Below are 24648 nucleotides of genomic sequence, written 5' to 3' on the forward strand. Positions count from 1 at the left end.
CTCCATTTTGACAGCAATACTATACCGAACGCTGTAATAAAAAGAAAAGGATCCCTGCTCAGATTTGAAGTCATTCCTACAAGAGTCTTCTCAAGTGGGCCCATTAAACCGCTTTTACAAGGACTTAACCAAACATCAAAAATGGTACCCAAGAACCACGCTGCTACCTCCAGGGTCTTTCCTCCAGAATCCGGAGAAACTATGGAGGCAGGTCAGATCAGGGAGGTCCCACATATAAAGGCAAGCACCGACAAACCAGAGGATGCTATAATCAGCGAATTTGTCTCCTTGTCTCCAAAGGAGCAAAGGTCGATGTTAATTGAATTTGATTTATTAAGATCTTCGCTAGCACAAGCGTGTAGTTCAACGAGAAGGCTATCCAAGTCGGAAGAACGGGGAAAGCATGTGCAGACAAGGCCTAAAGTCGTTAAGTCCGTCCAGCGGGATAGAAGGGAAGGCAAAAGTCTTTTCAAAGAAACAAAGACCATGAACGTAGCGGCAGAAGTTCACCCTCCCCCAACAGTGCAACTGCCCTCACCTGTCTCATCTTCCTTAAGAACGGAGGAGGTACTTCCGCAACAAACAGAGGCCACTTTTGACCCTTTTGGCACTCCAGAGAAGGCGGTGGTAGTAATTCCGGACCCCCCCACCAGAAGGGTGGAGGAAGAGACACAAGGAGTAGTGCCTCGGGGTGATTGACTAAACAACAAATGGCCAACAACTAGGGTATCTTATATCCCTAGCCTTTCCCTCCTGTCCTGGAATATAGCGGGCTGGAAAGGCATTGCAAACCGGATGGATTTTATAAAATTGATTTCAACACATCATCTCATCCTCCTTCAAGAAACCTGGCTGACTACTAATGATCCACAGATCAGTTTACCGGGTTTTGCCTCATGGCATAAACCGGCAGGCAAAGTCAATTTAAGAGGGAGGGCAATTGGGGGCTTAACCACGTTGGTCAAAAGGGATACGGGATGGAAGGGTGAAGAAATTTCTTTAGATCCTCAATTCCAATATATTCTGCCTATTAGATGTACATTCAGGGGGATGGACTTAATCTTAATTAATGTATATATCGCTCCATTTTCATTCCACCTTTTAGGAAGGGATTTGTGGGATGAATTAGATTCAGTATTAGCTACCTTAAAGGGACGCTTTCCCCAAGCAAAAATTATATTAGCTGGAGATACTAATGCAAGACTAGGTCCCTCAATGAAGAGCTATGCTAACCGAGGCCTGGTACCAACTGGTTACTTATATAATGAGTTCACTTGGTCCTCAATGGACAAGAGGACCAATAAATATGCCCAGAGGTTAATTTCCCTGCTGTTTATGAACGATATGCAAGTACTTAGTGGCTCGAGTGATGGCTATATATATCCCTATACTTTCTCGTCCAACAAAACCTCAACCTCTATCGATTATATCTGCACTTCCTCTAGTTTAGTACACCATTTTTCAGAAGTAAGAGCTATATTTAGAGAGGAAAGTGACCACTTTCCCATCACGGCTCTGGTTTCACTCTCTTCAGAAGTTAGGCCTCATTCAAGAGAGGAAATTGACACCTTAGCAAACGCCCGGGTTTATAACTATAAAAGGCTATATTGGCACAGACTTGATGTCAAATCTGTCACCACTTATTTGGGCTCAGACGAAGCCAGACACCTAGCAAGGGAAATCTCCCAATCTAAGCCCGGAGACAACACCCCAATGCCAGCTTATACAGAGCTAACTTCTACTCTTAGGAACTTAATGATCCAGAACGATAGAAAAGTAGATGGGGTCTCTAGAAAGTGGTTTGATGATGATTGCCATAACTTGAGGTCAAATCTAAGAGCCGCAGTTAAGAAAGTTAACCGATCCAGACAGGATGGTGATTATTCAAATATGGTTCAACTCAGGAGAGCATACAAATCCCTACTGAAAAACAAGAAAAGTAGCTATAACACCAGGATGTGGAAAGAGGTAGAAATGGCAGCAAAATCCCAATTCCCTACGATCTTTTGGCATAAGATAGCCGGTATATTAAAACAACGTTCCCCATTTATGGACACTGATATATCAGCAGTAAAATGGGAGAAGCACTATCTTGCTTTATTTGATGGTAACAATACAACAAATGTCTTGCAATTGGATATCCTCCAGCAAGAATTAAGGAAATGTCCGGAATGGACACCAGTTACCCCTACCGAAGTTAAGCATATAATTCAATCCTTAAAAGCCGGGAAGGCCCCTGGAGAGGACTTGTTGCCTCCTGAACTCTTTAGGTCCAACATTGATTTTTGGGTACCGGTGCTGGTAGCACTGTTTACTTATATCGATAAAGTAGGGATAATCCCTGAAGGGTGGAGGTTAGCTATAGTTTTTCCAATTTTTAAGAAAGGTGACAGAGCTGCCCCATCCAACTACCGACCCATCAGTCTTCTTAATATAATTTCAAAAATGTATACGAAACATCTCCTAAATAAAATAGAGGACTGGTGCTTGGATAAGGAAATTCTGGCAAATGAGCAGGCAGGTTTTAGATCAGGTAGATCTACCATAGACAATTGTTTTGTCCTTTCCCACTTAATTAATAAATACAAGACCCAGGGGAAAAAGCTGTATACTGCCTTTATTGACCTTACTGCTGCTTTTGATTCTATAGATAGGAACCACTTGTGGAGGAAACTACAAGTTATGGGGATGGACCCCAGACTTATTTTGTTGATCAGGATTCTCTATACTAATACGGCAATTAGAGTCAGATATGCAGCAAATGGGGCCTCAACAAACAGCATACCGACAACTAGAGGAGTGAGGCAGGGCTGCCTGCTGGGCCCTACTCTTTTTAACCTTTATATAAATGATATCCCAGCACAGCTGGATGATCTTCTGACGCACAGCCCCCAAATAGGCTCTAGATTTATTAACGTATTAATGTATGCCGATGACTTAGTGTTGTTTTCTAGAACCCAAATAGGAATGAAGAGACTTCTTGACAAGCTCACACGTTACTGTACTGCAAGCCACTTGACTATAAATGTAGCTAAATCAAAAGTTTTAGTCTTTGGCAATAAGAATAAAAAGCACAATTGGCAGATTAATGACACAAAAATTGAGCAAGTTACCCAATATACTTATCTTGGAATTGTTTTTTCCAGTGCAGGAGGTTGGACTCCGCACCATCAACACCTTTCTCAAAAGGTCAGAGCAGGAGCAAGCCTTGTATCCAAATTAAGCAAACGAATCCAACCAACCTCCATCTTACCTCTTCGTAAAGTCTTTCAGGCTAAACTTGTCCCGATCATGCTCTATGGTGCTGAAATTTGGGGTCTTACAGAGGCCCCCATATTAGAGAGAACTCAAAATAATTTGTTAAGGAGGATGCTTGGGGTAAACAATTCCACTTCAGCTGCAGCCGTCAGAGCTGAATTGGGACATTTCTCACTGTACACCTATACAATCACTAGGGCGGTAGCCTACTGGCTAAAAATGACCCAGATGGATGCCAGCAGACTCCCCAAAATATGTCTAGAGGAACAGCAGATTTCAAATCCTCAAAGGTATTCCTGGCTAACCCGGCTGTCAGAAATATTGAACCGATATGGCGTAGGGTTCCCGTTGTGTGACACACTGAACCAAGTTAAACAACGGATTAAAGATATACATGGGCAAATGGACATGGCAACCCTTTCAACTAATCATTCCCTTAAACTGCTGACAGCAGTTAAAACAACTTTCACCCTGGAAAAGTATTTACATTTAGAAATGCCATCAGTGGAGAGACAGTTATTTGTTAAGTTTAGATTCGAACTTCTAGATACAAACGTTAGATTCGGCCGTTATCGGAAAATCCCGTATGACAAAAGAATATGCATATGTGGGGTAAACGTCGTGGAGGACACGGCGCATATAATATTCGAATGTAGTCTCTATCAAGAAGTAAGAAAACAATATCTGTCCCCAATTATAAATAAATTTCCCCACTGGAATATAAGCCAAAAACTAGCATTTCTGTTGAGGGCTGACTCTCCTCCCCTGGTAAGAGCGATCACTCGATATCTTAAAAAAATGACAGCAATACGAGCCAGTTATATCAAAAAACATTTTATCGATTGTAAGGAAGATGAGCTCAGTTAGAGAGGAGCTATCCTATTTGGGTTATCTAGTCTTGGCTATTGAAAATTGATATTGTAAAATTTTAACGTCATCTATCATATATTTTTAAATTGCTATTTTTGTAACCGTTTTACCTTTTTCCCTTTTTCTTTTCTGTTTTGTTTGAAAAGGCCTTCGGGCTATTCAATAAACTATACACTAATACACTTTTTTCCCTCCCTAAAAGGCTGAAAATTTGGGTGCGTCTTATACTCCGAATGTAGCTTTTTTGAAGCTTTTTTTCAGCCCTAACGAGGTGCTAGCGAGTGAAACAATCTTCCAGGCTTTGCCTGCTCCCTCCAACTCTCAGCTGTGCTTCAGAAGCTTTTTTCACTGAAGCGATCTCCGTGCTTTGCCTGCTTTTCTCATTGCTTTTCTCTCCAAAGATCAATTGTGCTTTAGAAGCTGTTTTTTATCCCCAAGCAGGGGATAAAAAGCATGCGTGCACGCTCAAAACCAGCAAACTAATGTGCTGAAGCTGACCAGACTAAGGACGCTAGCCAGATAAATACCTGGTAGGCAGATTCCCCCCCTCCCATTTTCCTCTCCAAAATCTAAGCTGCCTCTTATACTCCAGTGTGTTTTATACTCCGAAAAATACGGTAATTGCTTTGATATATTCTGTTGTCTATCAGCCAAGTATTGCAGAACAAATTAGTTTTTAGGATATTTAGTTAACCATTGTAGTTGGCTGTGTAAAACAACATCATAAATAATAAAATGCAGTGCTATGGTAGGTGATTCTTTACTCAAAAGGGAATTGATGAGAATTTTTCAGAAGATGGATGGATGGATGGATGGAAGGAAGGAAGGAAGGAAGGAAGGAAGGAAGGAAGGAAGGAAAGAAATACACTATCCCCCTTCCTTCCTTCCTTCCTTTATATTCCATATATAACCAGAAGCTGACGGCAGACAAAACTCATACTGAGATGAAAAAAGGGAAGCAGGAAAGATGCCAAAAAAAGGAGTGCAGGGGAAAATCCCCCCTGATCTGGCTGGAAGTGAAGAGGAGAGCCAAGAAATATTTGCTCAAGTTCAATCAGGGCAGGAGTTGTCTTGTCTTGTTTCAGAACTTCAGCTGCATTCTTTGTCTTTCCCAGTGCATTGTTCTGCTATTATATTCTTGTTTCGCCTGAGAAATTAGAAGGAAAAGGAGGAGAAAAGTAATGAAGATTCCTAGTGAGGACTGTAGATTGAACCACATTATCTCCAGTAGACATTACTACATCAGGTCCAGGAGTCCACCCCTACTTTAGAGAGCCATGACAAAACTGTGAGATAATCTAGTTCTAAATCATTCTTAAAATTGAAATTATCTGTTAGTGGCCTCAGGTTTGAAAGCTGGGTCCCCAAGAATCCCACTGGATCCTCTGAAGTTCCTATGGTTCAAAGATCTTGGAACCAAGCATGCCTCCACCTAACTATTGGAAGCTTAATATGAAATGTCAAATTCCACCCCACTTTCTAAAAAAAAAAAAATCTAATTAAAATTATGCAGTAAATCATTTATAAATAAAGTCAACCCAGCAGCACTCTGCTGGCCGAAAATGGGCTGTGGGGAGGCCACATGTGGCCCGTTTTGGCAGGCAGAGGCACTGCGGGCCAGTCCTTTGATATTTCCAGGTCGGCCCCACGGGCTAGATTTAAGCACCCGGCGGGCTGGATCTGGCCCATAGGCCTTGAGTTTGCCACCCCTGATACAGATCATACTTACACTAGTTACTTGTTTTTCAATAAGAAAAATGCTGACAAAACCTCTGAAGGAACTGTGCATTAACAGGCTTTTAAAAACTTGCACATTGTGTTTAATAATTTCCTCCCATCAATATTGGGAAGAATTAATATTAACGATAGTGTCCTATGGGAATCTAGAGCAATCTAGTATAAAATTAGAGTCATGACCTTCAGAATAGAGGCAGATGGATGTATAAAATCCAAATTTTGTGTTCTGGTCCAACACTGTAACCCCTAAACCACCTGGTATAGCAGCCTTGGCATTGAATTTGGCCAACTCTGTACATGGGATTGTAATCTTGGTAAATAAACTCGCTTACATGTATTTAATTTGTCCTAGGGAGCTCCGTACAGCCACTACTTCAATGGGCATGGCTTATGAATTTGAAGTAATACAAGCTATGAAGGTGAAATCTTTATTATTGTTGTCTTTCAATAAAATAATAGGATAAATCTTTCAGAAACAGCAGTTCTAAAGAGAACGACTAAAACAGAAGCTACTTAGGTTACATAAGAAAACTATATGGTAAATTCCATGATGATTATGTCCAATATGGAGGGATATTAGGAATTATGATTTGATAATATTGTGGGTGAAGGAGCACCCCTCACCTTATTGTTCCTTACTGCTGTTGTAGAAAGACATAACATATGCTTTGTTTAGATTTTTAACTAGTGGTATGAGGATATCTTTGCCAAAAATATTTAGGATTATAAAGAATAAGAAAACATGGACAGATATCTTGCTAATGAAAGGGGAAGCTGCAGTACAATATTGTCATAGACACGCACAGAGAGAGAGGGGGGGGCAAAGTTAATCATTTCTCCCTTTTCCTTATAAAAATCTCCATAAAAATGCTATGTGAAAGTCTCCATAACATATGCATGCATATGATAGCTGTTTCCTATGGGCTGACATTAGCCTGCTTCTTGCTTTCCCCAGGCAATCGACAGACGTGCTTGGCAGGAATTCTGACATATCATACTCCTTTTCTCCAGCCATGTTTTATTTTCTTGCTGAAAATATTGCTTGTATGTTTACACAATCAAAAGCTTTTCCCCTGTCTCTCTCTCTTTTTTAAAAAAGAAATCAGCATTTTCAGATGTTCAAATAAATCTTGGCATGGCGATAGAGATAATGCTGTCATCCTTGCCAATTAATTAATACTTTGCCCAGCTGATTTTTGTGCAAAAATATGCCTTTCCCATTTTTGACCCTGAAAAATCTATTCATTGAGATAGCCTGGACTGGATGCCTTTCCTATATTTAAGTGACAGTTCACTCTAAATTCTCTTGCAATACAGTAAAATATGAGCAGGATTCTTAATTAAAAAGCATATTCTTTTCTTTTGCTTTTCATACCACAGCTGTGGCTCCTTCCCCCTCCCCCAAAATGCATATGCACTACTGAATGTTGTGACTATATTTTAGATTATTTATTGATTTAGCTTGATGTTGATATATAATTCACACTCACACACACACACACTCCTATACAGAAGACTGTTAGGATTGGTGCCAGGTTCAGCAGGGACTTTGATGCTCTGTCCTATTTACATAGTGGTCTCAACTTTCAGCCCAGCTCCTCCCTCATCCTCTCCCCCTTGTGGGGCCAGCATCAGACAGATACTGCTGCAAAAGAACTTTGCTGCCAAGTCTGTGGTTGGCTCTATTATCAGGTAGTGCTGGAACGATTCCAGGACCATCAATCTGAATTTATGAAAAACTCACATCCAACTTGGATGGTATGAAATTATATTAACATGATAGGTCTTTCTATAAAGGGTCATTCCATGCCACAAGTCCTGTTTTTTATGTCTATATATTTAAGAACTGTATCTGTCTGAGTCACATCTAAGGCTTTGCGAGTATGTATAGTAGAGTGGTATTATGGATTTTGTTCAAATTAATTAAATGAAACTTGCACATTTATACTGCACATGTTCTCGAATTCTGTTCTGACCCTGTTAGTATGAAATGAGACCAGTTTTGGAAAGCTAAAATACTTGTATTTATGTTTTAGCTTAAAGTTTACAGTTCTTGTTGTGGCCAATTCTGGCTAAATATATTTGCTTATTTACATATGTTTTTCATTATTGACAGACTATCGATAAATGGGATTTTAATGTGTTTACCTTAGATGAAGCTGCTGAAGGACACTGCTTAAGATTTATGATGTGTGAAATATTCAGCAAATATGATCTTTTGAAACGTTTCCAGGTCAGGAACTAAATAGAAAACAAAACCATAATGTGTTAAATCTTTCTCCCTCCCTCCTTTCCCCGCTCTGTGTGTGTGTGTGTGTGTGTGTGTGTGTGTGTGTGTGTGTATCAGGAAATACAGAAGTCCAAATTCTTAACAGGCTTAATATAGAGCACAAACAGTATTAAGACATGATCATCAAGTTGTCTTAGTTTATAAAGTTCATCAGGAGCAAAATAAGATGCTTTGGTATATCTCGCCCTTAGGACTTAAGAGAAAAATCTAGCAAATTTCTGAACAGATGTGGTATTGAGCTGTTCCTCCTGACCTTCTAAAGAAAGATCTTTTCATGATGCCCCAGTATTAGCATTGTTTTGGGCCTAATCCATGTATAATTAAAACCTTCCATATGACATTGAATACTGAAAATCAATAGTTGCAAGAATGACACCTTGTTTGATCTTGTGAATGGCTATTGTATACACTCAATTTTTTTCTCCCACAGATACCACTTAACATTCTAATCACCTTTGCAAAAGCTTTGGAAGCTGGTTACAGTAAACACAAAAATCCATATCACAATTCTATCCACGCTGCAGATGTTACTCAAACTGTGCATGCCATTATGATTCATACTGGAATGATGGTAAGAGATGACACAATACCCCAGAGAGATAAATTCTCTCTTTAAGAAGCCTCTGACGTTAAGTCACATATGATAGTTGTATCCTACATCTGGCAACTAGCTACTACCTGAAAATTAATAATGTACTTTGTGTACTCAGTGGAAAAGTAAGTTTTTACTCATGAGATTTCCAGTGGCAGATAAAGCTTTGCTGGTTCAAAGTCTATTTGCTTTCTCTGCTTCCTCATCAGTGAAGTAAAGAAGCAGCTCTGGATGCACCCATAAGATTGTATCTGTCTCCATGAAGTATTAGATAATAAGCAACCTAATGGTGCAGACCAACATTTCACAAAATGTAACCCAGATTCTATTGTCCCTCCGGTTGTTATTATTATTATCTTCCCATTCTCTCCCTGTGATGACTTCCTTGGCAATATTTACACTGTACTTTTGGGGACAAAACCCCCCAAACCAACCCAGTAATACTGCAGGAATAGAAAAATAATGGAACCAAATTGCATTTTAAGCATGAACAATGAAGCACCAGTGGAGTGCTATAAAGGCAAGCAAATCTGTGATACTTTGATCCTTCAGATGAAATTAGCAATTTGCTTTTAGTGCTTTTATTTGTTCTAAGTTCCCCTTCCCAGTTCCTATAGCTCCTATAGTTCCTATTTCAGTCATGTCCAGTGTTTTCCTTCATACCTCTTCCAAACTCTGTAAATTCTCCATCTGTTTCTGGGTTTGTAGCCCATTTTTCTAAACCTCAAGAGTATGTTGGACACCTGACATAAAAGGGAGAAGTTTCAGATGAAACCTTCACTGGTGGGATAAAGATCGTCTGGAACTTGGCAAAGGGACTTCTGACTTACTGTCTTTTGTGTGTCCCAGAGAAAGTTGTGAACTAATAAATTTGCTAAAGTTGTCAGGATGGGCATTCTAGCCAAATGTACACCCAGTCATTTACTTTCATTTGCATAAAAATGAGTAAAGCATGTGGGTCGACAGATGTTGCTAACACAGTTTCCAACATTCATCACCACTGACATCATAGTGCACATTGCAATGATTTTTGAGTTAGTGCAGTTTGTGCTGGTATATCTATGTTTATCAGAGAATCTTACATATGGAGATGCAGAAGGAGGAACTGATTGGAACCTAGCACAAACTAAAGTACCGGTACTTGATAACCCACTTGATATTTACCTGAAGCTGCCATTTATTGCATATGAGAGGACATTCGTTTCAGTAAAAATCCTTTCCTCCCACTCCCCATCTATTTTGTAAAATAAGAGATAGTATTTACAGATACTGTAGACTTCGTACTTTATTATTGTGTTAAGGAACATCATGAGCTTCTAATTCTTTCCACTAGCAATGGTTCACTGACCTGGAGATCTTAGCTATTTTTTTTAGCAGCATCATCCATGATTATGAGCACACCGGAACTACAAACCATTTCCACATAGAGACAAGGTAAATCATCTGTCCTATTCTACCTGTTGCCAAAATGGAAAGCTTGAGTGGTTTAATGAATTATGGCTGATGCTCAATAGGCATACTTAAGTTTAGCAAAGCAAATAGTCCCTGCCTGTGTCTTCCTCTGAGATAGGGAATTATTACTCCTTCTGAGATAAGGATTAACAAACAGGTAGGTATATGATGACTCAGAGCTGGAGATGAAACTTTCACTACTCAGTTCCTATAGTTGATCTCATCCAGCCATAGAAGTGTAAGAGCTAAAGTGATCTAGTGTTTGGTTTATTTCCCATTAACAGTAGTTGTAGAGTAGTTGAAGCCCAAAGCATTCATTCCACTACCCCTGTATTTCATGACAGTGAACTTCACTATTGACAGACTGCTGGCTGACAATATGCTTCTGAATTGTTTGTGGTTTCCACTAATAATTCTTTTATGATGAAAATACAATATAATCTATTTCATTTGCTTGCAGGACTCCATTTTTTAATCTCTCTTAAAATGTTGTGCAGGTGCAAGAGGATCCAGGCACGTAATTCTCTCTCAGCCAGCCATAAAGCTGCTGCTAAATAACCTCTATTCAGATAGATATTTATGAAACTGTTATTCTAAAAAGTAAACATAAAGGGTATCTCTATCTATCTATCATCCATTCATCCATCCATCCATCCATCCATCCATCCATCCATATCTGTCTGTCTGTCTGTCTGTCTGTCTATCCATCCATCCATCCATCCATCCATCATCTATCTTTTTCCATTAATTTATCTTTTTCCATCAATTTAACACAAACATTCTTTGGACTTCTACACTAGGTCAAAAGCTGCTCTTTTGTATAATGATAGATCAGTTCTTGAAAATCATCACCTGAGTGCTGCTTTCCGCCTGCTGCAAGACAGAGATACAAATATCTTAGGCAACTTAATCAAAGATGAGTGGAGGTGAGGCTATATATTGATATGTAGCTAAGCTGTTACAATATACAGTATTAATTGCCAGTTTCTTTTGCTTTCTTTCTGACAAGCAAAGTCAATGGGAAATCAGATTCACTTAACAACCATATTGGTAACTTAACTAACTGCAGTGATTCACTGAACAACTGTGGCAAGAAAGGTTGTAAATTGGGGCAAAATTCATTTAACAACTGTCTCACTTAGCAACATAAGCTTGTAAGTTGAGGACTACCTGTAGTCAAATCGTGTAAGTTGCTACAGTGTAAAATACCAATGATTTTCAATAACTCTTCAAATTTACCCTAAAGTTATTTCCCTGCTTTTTTCATGTTGGGGATGTGCTGACTATTTGAAACATTTTTCAGAAGTCCAAATGTGGAAGTTAATTTGTTCACATTTGGAGATGGCCCAGGGACTTCTTTCCATGCTAACCTCACTGAAGCAGAACAATTAGAACAAGTAGTGAAGGCATCCAGTGAAGGGCTTATACAGATGGAAATAGATAAAAAACCGGAAGCCATACTTTGCAGCAAGTGCCTGCAAATTGTTTTTCCCAAGTAGAAGATAGGATAAAGTGCCTCTTAAGGATTGGTAATATTTGGACATTCTTATTTTGACAACACCTAGAATAAAATGTTCCTCTGCTTGCTTTCAGGGAGTTGCGTCGCATGGTTATTAATATAGTTTTGTCTACAGATATGTCACATCATTTCCAGCAGATGAAAGTCATGAAACATGTTCTGCAGTGTCTCCAGTTAACTGACAGGTTAGTTGTATTGGAAAGAGAAGCTGTCCTTACTCTGAATAGGGAGTAGGAGGAGGGCATGGAGACTGCTTAAGAGTTCTAAAGTTTTTTCTGGCTAAAAAAAAGTGGATCCTTTTTTTGTCTGGTGATCAGAATGATCTTAATTTGACAGGACACACAAGGATAAAATCATGTCTTTTCTGGTACACATAGCTGATATCAGTCATCCAGCAAAGCCTTGGGAACTGCACCATCGATGGTCAGAAGCATTACTGGAAGAATTCTTTGAACAGGTGCTGGATTTAGAAGTCTAAGCATATATTATAGGTCTGTGCAACAATTTGGATTTAAAGGCAAAAGGCTGATTCAGAGCATACAGAATGCAAATGTAGTACCTGTCTGCAACTTCTTAAATGTTTTTAAGGGACTTTTTGGTCTCCTCCTCATCCCTGCCTTCCAACTTTGCTATGGAGCATATGAAAAAAAGGCAGGGGGAGAGGGGTATTTACAATGTCAATTTCACTGATGGAAAGAAATTGCAGGATAAAATCTTCTGATGTGGCTCTTGGTATTTTTGCTAAAACGTGTGTATCTCTCTTCCTCTGTTTTAAAAAGAGTATGTTCAAAATACTGTTTTTAACTGTTTTCATAGTATAGCATGTTTAAAGCATCACTTGTTCAGAATAGCTCATGCTTCTGTGAATTCCTTCCTCCAATGCTAGGGAGACAAAGAGGCTGAAATGGGACTTCCAATTTCTTCGCTCTGTGATCGCAAGACAACCAATATTGCAGAATCCCAAATAGGTGAAGCTCATTTAAAACAGGGGAGGCAATCTTTGTTTCCCCTCCACTCTTTTTACTTCTGACATTGTTGACTCTTCTTCCTAACCATCCTTCAAACAATGACTGTCCTTTATGTTAAGCTTTTTCTTTTTTTTTTGAAGCTTCCCCCGTCAGTATCAACTAGGATGCAGAGAGGGGTCTTGGTAACAAGTCAGATTGCAATTATGATTTCATTAAATTACAATGTCGTATTTTTCTCTTCTAGAGAAAATTTTTCCCTTGTCAGTCACATTGGGGCAGGGGTGAAATCCAGCAGGTTCTGACAGGTTCTGGAGAACTGGAAATTTTGAGTAGTTCAGAGAACCGGCAAATACCATCTTTGGCTGGTCCCAGAGTGGGGTGGGAATGGAGATTTTGCAATATCCTTCCCCCAGAAGTGGGGAGGGAATGGGGATTTTGCAGTATCCTTTCCCTGCCATGCCCACCAAGCCACGCCTACCAAGCCACGCCCACAGAACCAGTAGTAAAAAAATTTGAATTTCACCACTGCATTGAGGTAATTCTTTTAAGTGTAGTAAAACAACCATCAGAACAAAGAATGATTCCCTTTTACTTAGGTAATGAAATGCATCATTGCATTGGCTGAATTCATACATCACATGAAGCCATGGTTTCAATAAAGGAGAATATTTGTAGCTCAAGGGCTGAATTGAGGGGCCTTTGGTGCTCTCTGAGCTTGGCTGTTTTCTTGAAGATGTTTCATTATCCAAACTAGGTAACAGGTTACATTACAACAGGTAACATTATTCATACCTAGTATGAATAATGAAACATCTTCAAGGAAACAATCAAACTCAGAGAGCACCAGAGTTACGCTTTGTTTCACTGATGCTTTGTTGAATCACATTGATATAATTTATGTATAACATTAAGCTGGAAACAATGATTTAGGAGGCTGGTGAAAAAAATATATGCCTTTCAGAAGAAAGAAATTCTTCTTCCATCTACTTTTTGGAGAGAGATCAAAAATTAAAAGTAATGCTTCTGCACACAATATGTATATGTGAGTTCAAGTCCTGCCGTAGCCATGAAAGCCACCTGGGTGACTTTAGGCCAGTCACTCTTCTGGCCTAAACCACCTCACCAGTTTATTGTTGTGGGGAAAACAGGATGAGGAAGATCTATTGGATATACTGTATTCACTGCCTTGAGTTAATAGAGGCGGGATACAAATAAATAAAGAACCCTGTAATAATGCTATGCATTTTAGAAATTAATGACCTGCTTTTTATCAGGAGCAGCCTTCCCAAACATGGTCTCCTCCAGATATATTAGATTACAACTGCCCTAAATTCTAGCCTGCAAAGCTGATTTTTTTTAATGGTATGTGGAATGACCTTGGGAGACAGGGCAAAGTGAAACAACCCAATAAAAGACAGCTGAGCCCACAGCAATAATGTGGGTGGAGCCAGAGGCTCACAAGAGACCCTAGTTTTGGCTCTGTAAAAAGGAATGGGGGAAGAGAAGTACTGTCAGTCTTGCAAGATTCTGTTAATGTAACCTTACAATAATGTATAATTAGGTCACTTGATTGTGCTTCCTGTCTGGTCTACCTCATAAGGCTAACGGGTTTGGAGTGTAGAAGTAATAATTTTACTGAGGCTTTGACTAAGGAGCTACTAAGTGACCATTAAAGAGAGCATTTTTAAAGACTTTTGGCCATTAACCACACTCAACTGAACCTGAGTAAAGCTTATTTGTTCAGTTTTAAACTAGTCATTGTGTTTAAATTTTTCCTTTCTTTCTTCCTTTAGGTTTTATTGATGTTATAGTAAAACCAGCATTTGTTCTTCTACTTGAAAGTGTGGAAAAACCATCTACTCCTGTTACATCTGAAGCTGCTAATTCTCTATGTGAAAAAGATAGGTGTGGACATCATTGCTTATTTCAGTTACTGTTGATTCCAAAATTCTGTTTCAGCTTTCCTTTAAGAAATTTCTTGAAATAACTTTACCAAAGTAGAAATTATAATGTCATGTTCTAAACATTTTACAGGAAAGGCAAAGAGCAAGATAGCACTCTTCTTTCCATTCATTGTTTCCAACCCTGGGAACATGCAAATACATTTTCTTTCCACTCTTCCAAATATTCTTTTCCAGTTAGTTTTAATATATTTGTGAGTTTCTAGAAAAGTTGACAGGGAAGAAGAGAGACTCAAGAAATACCCAAAATGTTTGGGGCAGTTTCACAACTGGAGGAGTTAAGTTTTAACTCCATCACTTAGCAACTCTTGCAACAATGGCAACACACTGTAAAGCCAGGGTCTCCAACCTTGGCAACTTTAAGCCTGGTGGACTTCAACTTCCAGCAAAGCTGAGGAGTTCTGGAAGTTGAAGTCCTCCAAGCTTAAAGTTGCCAAGGTTGGAGACCCCTGCTGTAAGGGATATTATACAAGTAGTCCTCAGGTGACAACTACATTTAGCCCAAAATTTATGTTGAAACATTTGTTAAGTGGGTTTGCCCCATTTTACGACTTTTCTCGCTACAGTTGTTAAGTGAGTCATTGCATTTGTTAAGTTAGTAACATGGTTGTTAAGTGAATCTGGATTCCCCATTGACTTTGCTTTGTCAGAAGGTCACAAAAACTGATCAAATGACTCTGGGACACTGCAACCATTATAAATATGAACCACTTACCCAGGGTCTGAATTTTGATCATGTGACCATGGGGATGCTGCATGAGTGTGAAAAATGGTCATAAGACCCTTTTTTTCAGTGCCATTGTAACTTTGAATGGTTACTAAATGAACTGTTGTAAATCAAGGACTATTTGTAGTATTCTGTGCCAGCTTTTCTCAATGGCATTAAGGGAATAAATTGTTATAGGTAGAGGTGATGGTGTTCTTGCTTTTCCAGCATAGGTTTGGGAAGAAACTAAATAAGAGTTTACTTTCACAGGTATAGCTATCTTCTGTATTCTTTTACAATTCATGCAAAAGTGGCTTCCACATTAAGTTTACATTATAAGATAATAGTAGTATCTCATACAGTAATACTGTGTTTGCTTAGTCATGGCAGTAATTAGTAGAATCTCATAACACTTCTGTAACATACTGTATGCATAAAACACATATTATCTATTTGTTGTTGAATTGAGAAATAACAACAGAAGAGGTTAATGCCTGTTCTTTGAAGCCTGGTGAGCAGATACAAGATTATGTAGTATTCCCTAATCTTTGTGTCATATATTCTGTCTCATATATTCCAGCACTTATTCTCCCCAGTTTCCACAAATTAGGTGCAACAGTCTGAAGAAGACCAACCCTCACATTTGCTCCCACATGTGTACTGTCATGTTCAGACTTTCTCATGGAGACTAGAAGAATGTGGTAGGGTAGAATGTTAATGGAAGGATAGAGCAGAGGATTAGTGTACAGACTCGTTCAATTTTTTTCATATAATTTGTACATCTGAATAGAATTATTTCATAACCAGATCTCTAGGTCATGTTATTTATACTAGCATTGTTCATTGCTTTTCTTATAATTATTTCAGTGCTTGCTTCATATATAAGATGTGATGCTTGCTTTGTTTTGGGAGTTTTGCAGCTTTATCCTTTTTTTTTTCTTTTTAAAGATGAATATTCTGCTTTAGGAGCTGTACAATGGAATAATATAAAGCTCCCAAAGAAATTGCTTATCTGAAAAGCAGAATTTATGATAACAACTCCATGTTGCTGTAAATATTTATTAAATGGTTTATGCAAAAATATAAACAACACTATGTAAACTGAAATTAGTTCTTTTGAATGTTTTTCAAAGAAACATATTCTTTCCTGGAGATATAGAAGAACTGATAAACTTGAGACAACTATCTGTCCCAAATTTCCATGTTGCATCTTACAGAGAGGAATTAAATTCCTTTAATTTCTTGATTCAGAAACTCCCCTATTACAGAACCTAAGTGGGAGTGGGCATGCTCAACATGGTAGCACGTTCCCTGATTGCAAAAAAGCAAGTGATAGCTATAAGAGGAAATGGAATGGAGTAGTTATAAACATACTGGTGAAAAAGATCCATCCATGTAAAACGGTAAAGAAATTCAGCTCAGGATGAAGAACAGGGACCTTTGATTTTTGTGGTTTTCATCTCCCCTGAAAGCAGAGGTGAAATGCTGCCGGCTCTATCTGGCTTGCGGGAGCTGGTAGCGCCAGTGGTGGGTAGTTTGGAAAGCTGGTAGTGCCAGCGGTGGGAGGCTCCACCCCCCCTAAACTGGGACAATGTCACATCCATTTTGACCATCTGCACATGTGCAGAAGGCTTTACGCATGCATAGATGACGGTGCACGTGGTGCATGCACATCAGCAAGCCAGTAGGAAAGGTAAGTACATTTCACCTCTGCCTGAAAGGTATTTATTAAGAGCATAGCATAAATGAACTACAGTACTAAATGTTATTATAATCCTCCTTAACTGTATTATACAGAGCTGTGGTGGCGCAGTGGCTAGAATGCAGTACTGCAGGCTACTTCCACTGACTGCCAGCTGCCAGCAGTTCGGCAGTTCAATTCTCACCAGTTCAAGGTTGACTCAGCCTTCCATCCCTCTGAGGTCGGTAAAATGAGGAATCAGATTGTTGGGGGCAATATGCTGACTCTGTAAACCGCTCAGAGAGGGCTGTAAAGCACGTGAAGCGGTACATAAGTCTAAGTGCTATTGTTATTTATTAGATTTTTATCCCACCTTTATTACTTTATAAGTAACTCAAGGCAGCAAATATACATAATGCTTCCTTCTCCACCTGTTGGACTGAGAGAGAATAGGTGACTCACTAAAATAATTTCTAATTGTGGAACTATCCTGGTTATTACAAGAAGTCCTTAACTTACAACTATTCATTTGATGACTGTTCAAAGTTACAATGAAAAAAGTGATTTATGACCATTTCCCACACTTCTGACTGTTGCAGCATCCTTGTGTTCACATGCTCAAAATTCGGACAGTTGGCAATGGGCGTGTATTTGTGATGGATGCAGTATCCTAGGTCATGAGATCACCTTTTGTGACTTGACAGATAAAGCCAATGGGGAAGCCAGATTCACTTAACAACCATATTGCTAACTTAACTAACTGCAGTGTTTCACTGAACAACTATGGCAAGAAAGGTCATAAAATCGGACAAAATTCACTTAACTGTCTTGCTTGGCAATGGAAAGTTTAGGATCAATTGTGGTTTTTAAGTCGAGAACTACTTGTATTAACCACAAACCTACTGTCTCCTGTTAATTTGCTATTCCAGGTTCACTTTAAAATGTGATTTGCATTTAAATACAATCCACATTAATCCAATGACAAAATAGAATTATATGATTAAAACAAGCATGTTAACAATTCCTTCCTTCCTGCTTGCTTTCTTGTGTGACTGCCTTCCTAGGAAAGAACAATCCACGGAGAATAATGAAGTAAATCCCAGTGGAAACTGTCTACCTAAAGATTATGTGATTTGCCTAGAAAAACAGAATTTAAACCTACCAAGCTTTAGGGGCCAAATTCTGCACAATATTGAAACAAATAGAAACAAATGGATGGATAATAAAGAAGCTGTTAACAAAGGTATGGATAACATATACTGACATACTTGTGTTTGATCTTAATGCAGATATTCATATAAACAAAATTTTATATTTTTTTTTAAAAAAAATTGAGATAATTTGAGATGAAGGCAGTGCCAATAAAATTTATGCTGCCTCTCCATACTGTGGTTTATAAAATGAGGAACAACCTCCACTGAAAATTCATGACTACAGAAATGGATACTTTCTTCTTCTTCCTTCTTTCTTCTTTTCTGAGTGCAAAATTCCTCCTTCATTTTCTTAATAATTTGGGGGAGTAACATGTTGTCCAATAACTGCAAAGGTCAGACAGTAAATATTGTGGGTAGAGCTGTAATGATCAGATTCTCAAAGCAGAAATCAATTTTTAAAGGTGTACCAACCAATTCAAAACAGAAAGCCAAGCAAACACAAATTAAGATTACTTACTACTGAGCCATAAACTTCCTGAGAGTAGCTGGACACTAAGTAAGTGTGATATAATATTGGAAGAAAAATAAACTGTATTCAGGGGTGATAGAGGTGATAGAGATGAAGGCAGTGTACTATTGTACTACAAGTCCCAATCTTGTGACACATGAAAAAAGCAGAACTTGCATTGCAAAGTTTGATTCAGTTTGATTGGACAGCCATTTGTCCAGAATGATATAGGTCTCCTGCTCGAGCAGGGGGTTGGACTAGAAAACCTCCAAGGTCCCTTCCATCTCTGTTAGTCTGTTCTGTTCTGACTCTGCATATGCCATTTGGATGAAATCATTGGATCTCTTGAGGATGCCTTGGTTGAGTATGCTCTAACTTGGTGCAGAGGAGCACAGAGATTACACCTTGGAGAAAGTATAATGAGACAGTTAGCAAAACATCATCTTAGCCCAAGAAAACAAAAAAATATGTGAGAGAAAACACTTAAAGTAGACTCCTTGGCTCACTTTAGTATAAAAAGTAGGGAAAGGAAAATGCTATCAGGTTTTAAGTTTCTCTGTCAATAAAATAAGAGTTGTGAGAATTAAATGAGGAAATTTTTCTATGAGTGTCAGTCATGAGTATTGAGAAATAAACATAAGCAAAATGTTTTCTTTTTAAAAAAATGACTAAAATAAGCATAGGTAACCTTTTAAATACCCCAAATTATTCCACTCACAAAGAATTGATTATGGAGAGAGAGAAAGTGGCCCTGGTTGTAGTCCCAGTTGGTGCCTAGGACATAGAATAAGATGAATGTACAAATTTAATGTATATTCAGGTGGAAAAATTGCTATGGATATGTAGCTCCAAAATAAGGGTTCTGATAAAAAACCAAATTGACAGGGAAAATTAAAAGAGCAAATTCTTCTTACACCTTTGAGATTACTCAAACCATTATATTAAAAGTTCCCCTGGATATACCATATCACATACCAGGAAAAACACCACTAAGCCCAAGAAGTAAGAATAGTTAATAAGCATTAACAAGGAAGATTCTAGAAGGAAGAAAGGCTTCATCTGGAAATGGGTCTTTTCTAAAAAAGAACAAAAAATAACGCCATATAGTCCCATACAAGAGATGCAGGCAAGGAAAAAGAGCCACCCACAAGTAGCATGTTGCCAGGATCAAAATGCTGAAAGAATTCTTGGCGTCAGCTTTTTCACTGCAGAAATCCTATGCCTGACATGAAATTTTCCAGAAAGGAGACTGGGGAGGTTAAACAATTAGTGGTATAAAGAAGTGGTATTATAGTGACAAACTGAACAGTCTAAAAAGGTTGTCCATTCTTATGTCTATACCTGCATCCTATTTCTCCTTTCTAAATGGGAGCTCTGTGCTATCACTTGGTTTTCTGTGTATACAAAAAGACACTAACATGAGAAAAATGTACAACCGAGATAGGGAACTTGTAAGAACAAATCCAATGAAAAAATTGAACTTTAGGAAAATTCACAGGTGCTGCATAATATATTATTTTAACAGTCTTTCTTCCTATAAGCTTAGGGTTTTTAAAAAACTTTTTAACACTGTTTGAACATTTACTTTTCAGGAGAACCGCTAGATAAGGAAAGCAACAAGGCTAAAAAGCAAGTTACAGTTAAATCTAAAGGACAGCAAGGAAAACCTCAGAAAACAACAAAGGAAAAATCCCAGGTTTCTAGCCCAAAGGATTACTGTACTGCAGCACAAAATCCCTCAACTTGCCGTTGTCAACTTTGTATCAGCAAAGCATTTGAACCAATGGAGGTCAGCTTCATAGTTTACAATGCAAATTCATCAGAATTATCACAACCACAGCAGGATACTGATGTCATGGATGTCACGGAATCATATGGTATGAAAAGCTCTCTTGTACAATTGTTGACTTTGTAGAATCATTCTTTTTGCCATGCAAAATGTATCAAGGTGTCTTTGGTTATCTATAAATAGAGTTCATTATGAATTCAGGTAAAGGGGGAAAAAACTCTTGTTTATTCATAACCATAGTTTTTTTTTTACCCATAGTTCTAGAAAGCTATAGATGAAATAGATTTACAAACCAGAAAATCTATATGATGCAAATGAAAATACATAATACTATAATAAATGCAGAATTTTACTTCTGCAATATTTTTCTTAAAAAATATGTAAAGATATACCTGCAAAATTCAAACAAACTCCACGTGCCTGTGTCTTCCAAGCATTAGAAATTCAATAGAAATTTCTGTTAACAGGGTATGGGATATTTTTCCTTTGTAGATGCCTATTGCTTCATGATGAATCCAGTTGAAACTTCCACTTCACCAAATTCTCTTTGCATTTTTTCCCTGCTGTCAGAGCCGTCCCATACATGAATTACCACATTTGACAAATCCTATCTTGCTCCATCAAATTAAATAATTTTTATTAATAATTATGCAAATTTTCTGTTGCTGAATGTTCACTTGTAAATTTGAGGTGATGTGGAAATCTTTGTCTACCATCTGTAACTTCCAACAGAGAATTCATCTTTCTAAACATTCCATCACTGAATTCCAGATGTGTTATATTTTCATGTCTTGATTAGGTCAACTAATTGAGATTATGTGTTCAGCTAGTGTTTCATTAATGGGGATCACTGTAACAAAATGAAGTGGCTTATTCTAATTATAGCTTTATAAATTCTAATAAAATGTAGATTTTTAAGCATAAATCATCTCTGGATATACATGCATATTTTAGTCTTGATCAGTATAATAGCTGTTATAATTTACATCTAGCTGTCTGCATATTGCTAATACATTAGTATCTTTTTGCTGAATTACTTTAAAATTCCTTTGTAAAATTGTCCTAATACATTTTATAAATATAAGCTTACAATTTTTTTTTAAATAAAAAATTGACCTTCATTTTTTTCTAATATGAGACAGCATTACTTTTCATACAAAATGACTTAATTGAATATTCCTTTCTATGCGTTATTTTCTAGAGGAACTAGTAGATAATGAAAGTTCTTGGAGGAAAGCAACATGTCAGAATATAGATGAAAGCGTGCAAGAAATGAGAAACATGGTTCCCAAAACGAAGGTTCTGCATCCTGATGAAAGTGATGATGTTATCATTGAGGAATTTATGCCAAATGATCCAGAGCCCCCCAAAACTACTAAACCACCTGATGATGTTACTCCAATGGATTGTCAGCAACTACCTAATCTTGGATTTTTACGGACAAATTTAACCAAAAGTGACCTGGAAATTTTTTCACTGTGGAATGGTAATCTGCTGTTTCATGGATAATACCTGGGGAAACTGGGATAATTGAAATGTATTAGCAAGAAAAAAGTACATACAAAAACCAGAAATCAGGAAATATCACAATAAATATACACTTTGTGTATGAACTTTACAAAATCTTAAGTAGGACAATCAGATTTCAACTGCAAAAATGAGAAATAGTGAGAAAACTACACATCTTATTTATTTATTTATTTATTTATTTATTTATTTATTTATTTATTATTGATTGATTCGATTTATATGCCGCCCTTCGCCAGAGACTCATTATTATTATCATAATTATTTTAGGATTTGTTTTCTAAATGGTAAAGTACTGAAAAAGTTACTGTAAACTTGTGTCACACACTGGCCGTTTAGCGAAGGGGGAAAAAAGTCGTGATACGTCACGTGATGACAATGTGACTGCATGAGTTTGACACTCATGCTGTAAGGCATCAGTTTTGTTACTTTTCCCTTTGAAATGGGCAAATGTGAAAATGCAAACAGCAAGAACAAAAACCAATGAGCAAGTCATGAAAAAGGAAGCATTTCTACTGATAGGTCACTTTAGAGTTCCTAGACTGAATATAGACACTAGGTAGTATTTCAGAATACTAAAATACTATTCTTTAAAGCATTAGTAAGGTGGATATCTCCCCCAGTTAAGCCCAGTTTTGGGGGATTATAGCCTATTTTGCATGGCAGTTTTAAACTGTTTGTGTCCTTACTGAAACCAGCTGGAAATCAAGACACGTTTTTAAAAATGGCAGATTCCAATTTTTTTTTTTTTTTACTTGTCAATGAAGCTAGCCAGGGCCTCTGTCAGGATGGCAGTTATCATTAGCCTCTGAGTCTAATTGGCAGATTCCTTTATTAAAAAAAAAAAAAAACTGGTAGAAATTTTGGCAGTTTCATCTGTTTAAAACACACCCACAATTTCATAAAACAAAAAGAAAACCTAGCCTTTCATTGGTCCACCAGTGAAAAAAGGAGGAGGAAGGGAGGCTTTCAGAAGGGGGTAAAAATCCCAGCCACTTAGTATGAAACAGGTAAAAAGGGGAGCCCTCCAGTCAAATACCCAGGGCCAAGTGGAGCTGAGGCATCTGCCTATGATTAAGTGAACTGAAGTTGGCAATCTACAAAGCACTGTTTGTGCTGGCATACATCACAAAGTGCTACTTTTGATGTACAGCAAGAAAATATAGGTGGAAGTTGCCTTCATGGTGACCTGGGGGTGAGTTGAAGACAACATCATGTGTGTGCCCCTCCTTAAGAAACCATCGGAGGACCATTCTTGTGCCAGGAGAACAGGACATGTGGATGATCTTTATATACATGCCTTTTTCTTGTCAATGCCATGTGACTTGCCATGTTTCCATCCAGAATACTTTTTTTTTCAATCTTCAGGCCTAGCATATGCCATTCCTAGAAAATCCAATAATAACTAGAAGCAATGCTTCTTGTTTCCAAGATAAAGCAGTGTCAAAAAGGTGCTGCCATCTTCCAAAAATTCTATGACTTATTCATAAAATACTAGATTTTCTACAGGGAGAAATATATTAGAAAGATGCATATAATCAGAAACTTCGTTACTTCATGGAGAAGCTCTGATTAGCACATGTAAACTGAGAAAAAAAATGTGAAATTAAAAATGTGGGGGGGGGAAACCAATGAGCCTGTCATGTGACCATCTATATATAATTTTCATAGCACTTGGGAATCATAGTTTTTTAAAATCAAAATTGCATCTGCAGTGAAATTCACAACACATTCTATGTGCTTTTACAAATATTGCTGGCCCTAGAATGGTAATTATTTCAAGATGTTACTTTCTCTCTCTACAGAAGAAGTTATGAGACGTGCAGCTGATCAGCAGAAAAAAAAATTGACCGACACAACCGTACAAGTGGCAGCGCAATTGGTGCAAAATGAACAGTGTCAAGGAAGTGGAAAAGCTCCTGCTCAAAATCCTGAAACATTCATCTTACAAGTAATCTCCGTTGATTCTCCTTCTGCAACATGCCAAGATCACACGCCATGTCAGCAGGGCGTTGCCAGTACTCCCGCCCCCACCAATGCTCCTGTACCAGCATCAAATGTCTCTCAAGCAAATGAAGCAAATCCGTGTGGAGCTGCAGCTGTATCTGTCACATCCCTGAGTTATGGGGTCTTTAAAATCCCTTAGTAACTTGTTCACTTGCAGAGTCGGATTGCTCTGTCTTCAAGCAGAATAGGCACCCATATCACGTACAAGGCCAGTTGACGCAAATAAATAGATCTTTTGCCTGCTGGTGGTTCAATTTTCAATGCAGAAAATGTTCATGTGGGAACTTAAAAACCAAGCAGTTGTTTTAGTGAGGTACAGGGCATGTATGAAGTCCAAAGTAATTCCAATTTATTTTCAAAGTATGCATAGCCTTATTATTTTATTTTAACTTAATGTGGGGGAGGGGTACCATGAGAACTGTCATGGACACCGTGGCAACTATAGATCACAGTGCTGATTTTTTTGTTTGTTTGTTTAGTAACATGGAGCCACTATTGTTTGGTTAACAGAACACAATATTAAAAATCCTCATCAATATTTGTGAACATTGCTATGAAGAACAAAGTCCCTCTGAGCTGAGTACAATTTAGTTCTAAGTAAATGGTGCCACAGCTCTCCCAATTTTCAT

General features: G+C 38.0%; 1 protein-coding gene across 1 annotated transcript in view; it reads left to right on the top strand.

Annotated features, from left to right (window-relative positions):
• Positions 1-24263, top strand: part of LOC117671115 (dual specificity calcium/calmodulin-dependent 3',5'-cyclic nucleotide phosphodiesterase 1A-like) — a 30270-nt gene extending 6007 nt beyond the window's left edge. Inside the window, exons 3-15 of the mRNA XM_034426811.3 lie at positions 6218-6284; positions 7982-8098; positions 8586-8726; positions 10081-10181; positions 11000-11125; positions 11793-11903; positions 12055-12175; positions 12605-12686; positions 14480-14591; positions 18099-18277; positions 20289-20573; positions 21687-21971; positions 23818-24263. Coding sequence (XP_034282702.1) covers positions 6218-6284; positions 7982-8098; positions 8586-8726; positions 10081-10181; positions 11000-11125; positions 11793-11903; positions 12055-12175; positions 12605-12686; positions 14480-14591; positions 18099-18277; positions 20289-20573; positions 21687-21971; positions 23818-24158 — 2068 coding nt within the window. The 3' untranslated portion in view covers positions 24159-24263. The remainder of the gene's footprint in view (positions 1-6217; positions 6285-7981; positions 8099-8585; positions 8727-10080; positions 10182-10999; positions 11126-11792; positions 11904-12054; positions 12176-12604; positions 12687-14479; positions 14592-18098; positions 18278-20288; positions 20574-21686; positions 21972-23817) is intronic.
• The last annotated feature ends 385 nt before the right edge of the window (positions 24264-24648 follow it).

The sequence above is a fragment of the Pantherophis guttatus genome, chromosome 1, assembly GCF_059756535.1.
Source record: "Pantherophis guttatus breed Tessera chromosome 1, ASM5975653v1, whole genome shotgun sequence".
Lineage (NCBI taxonomy): Eukaryota > Metazoa > Chordata > Lepidosauria > Squamata > Colubridae > Pantherophis > Pantherophis guttatus.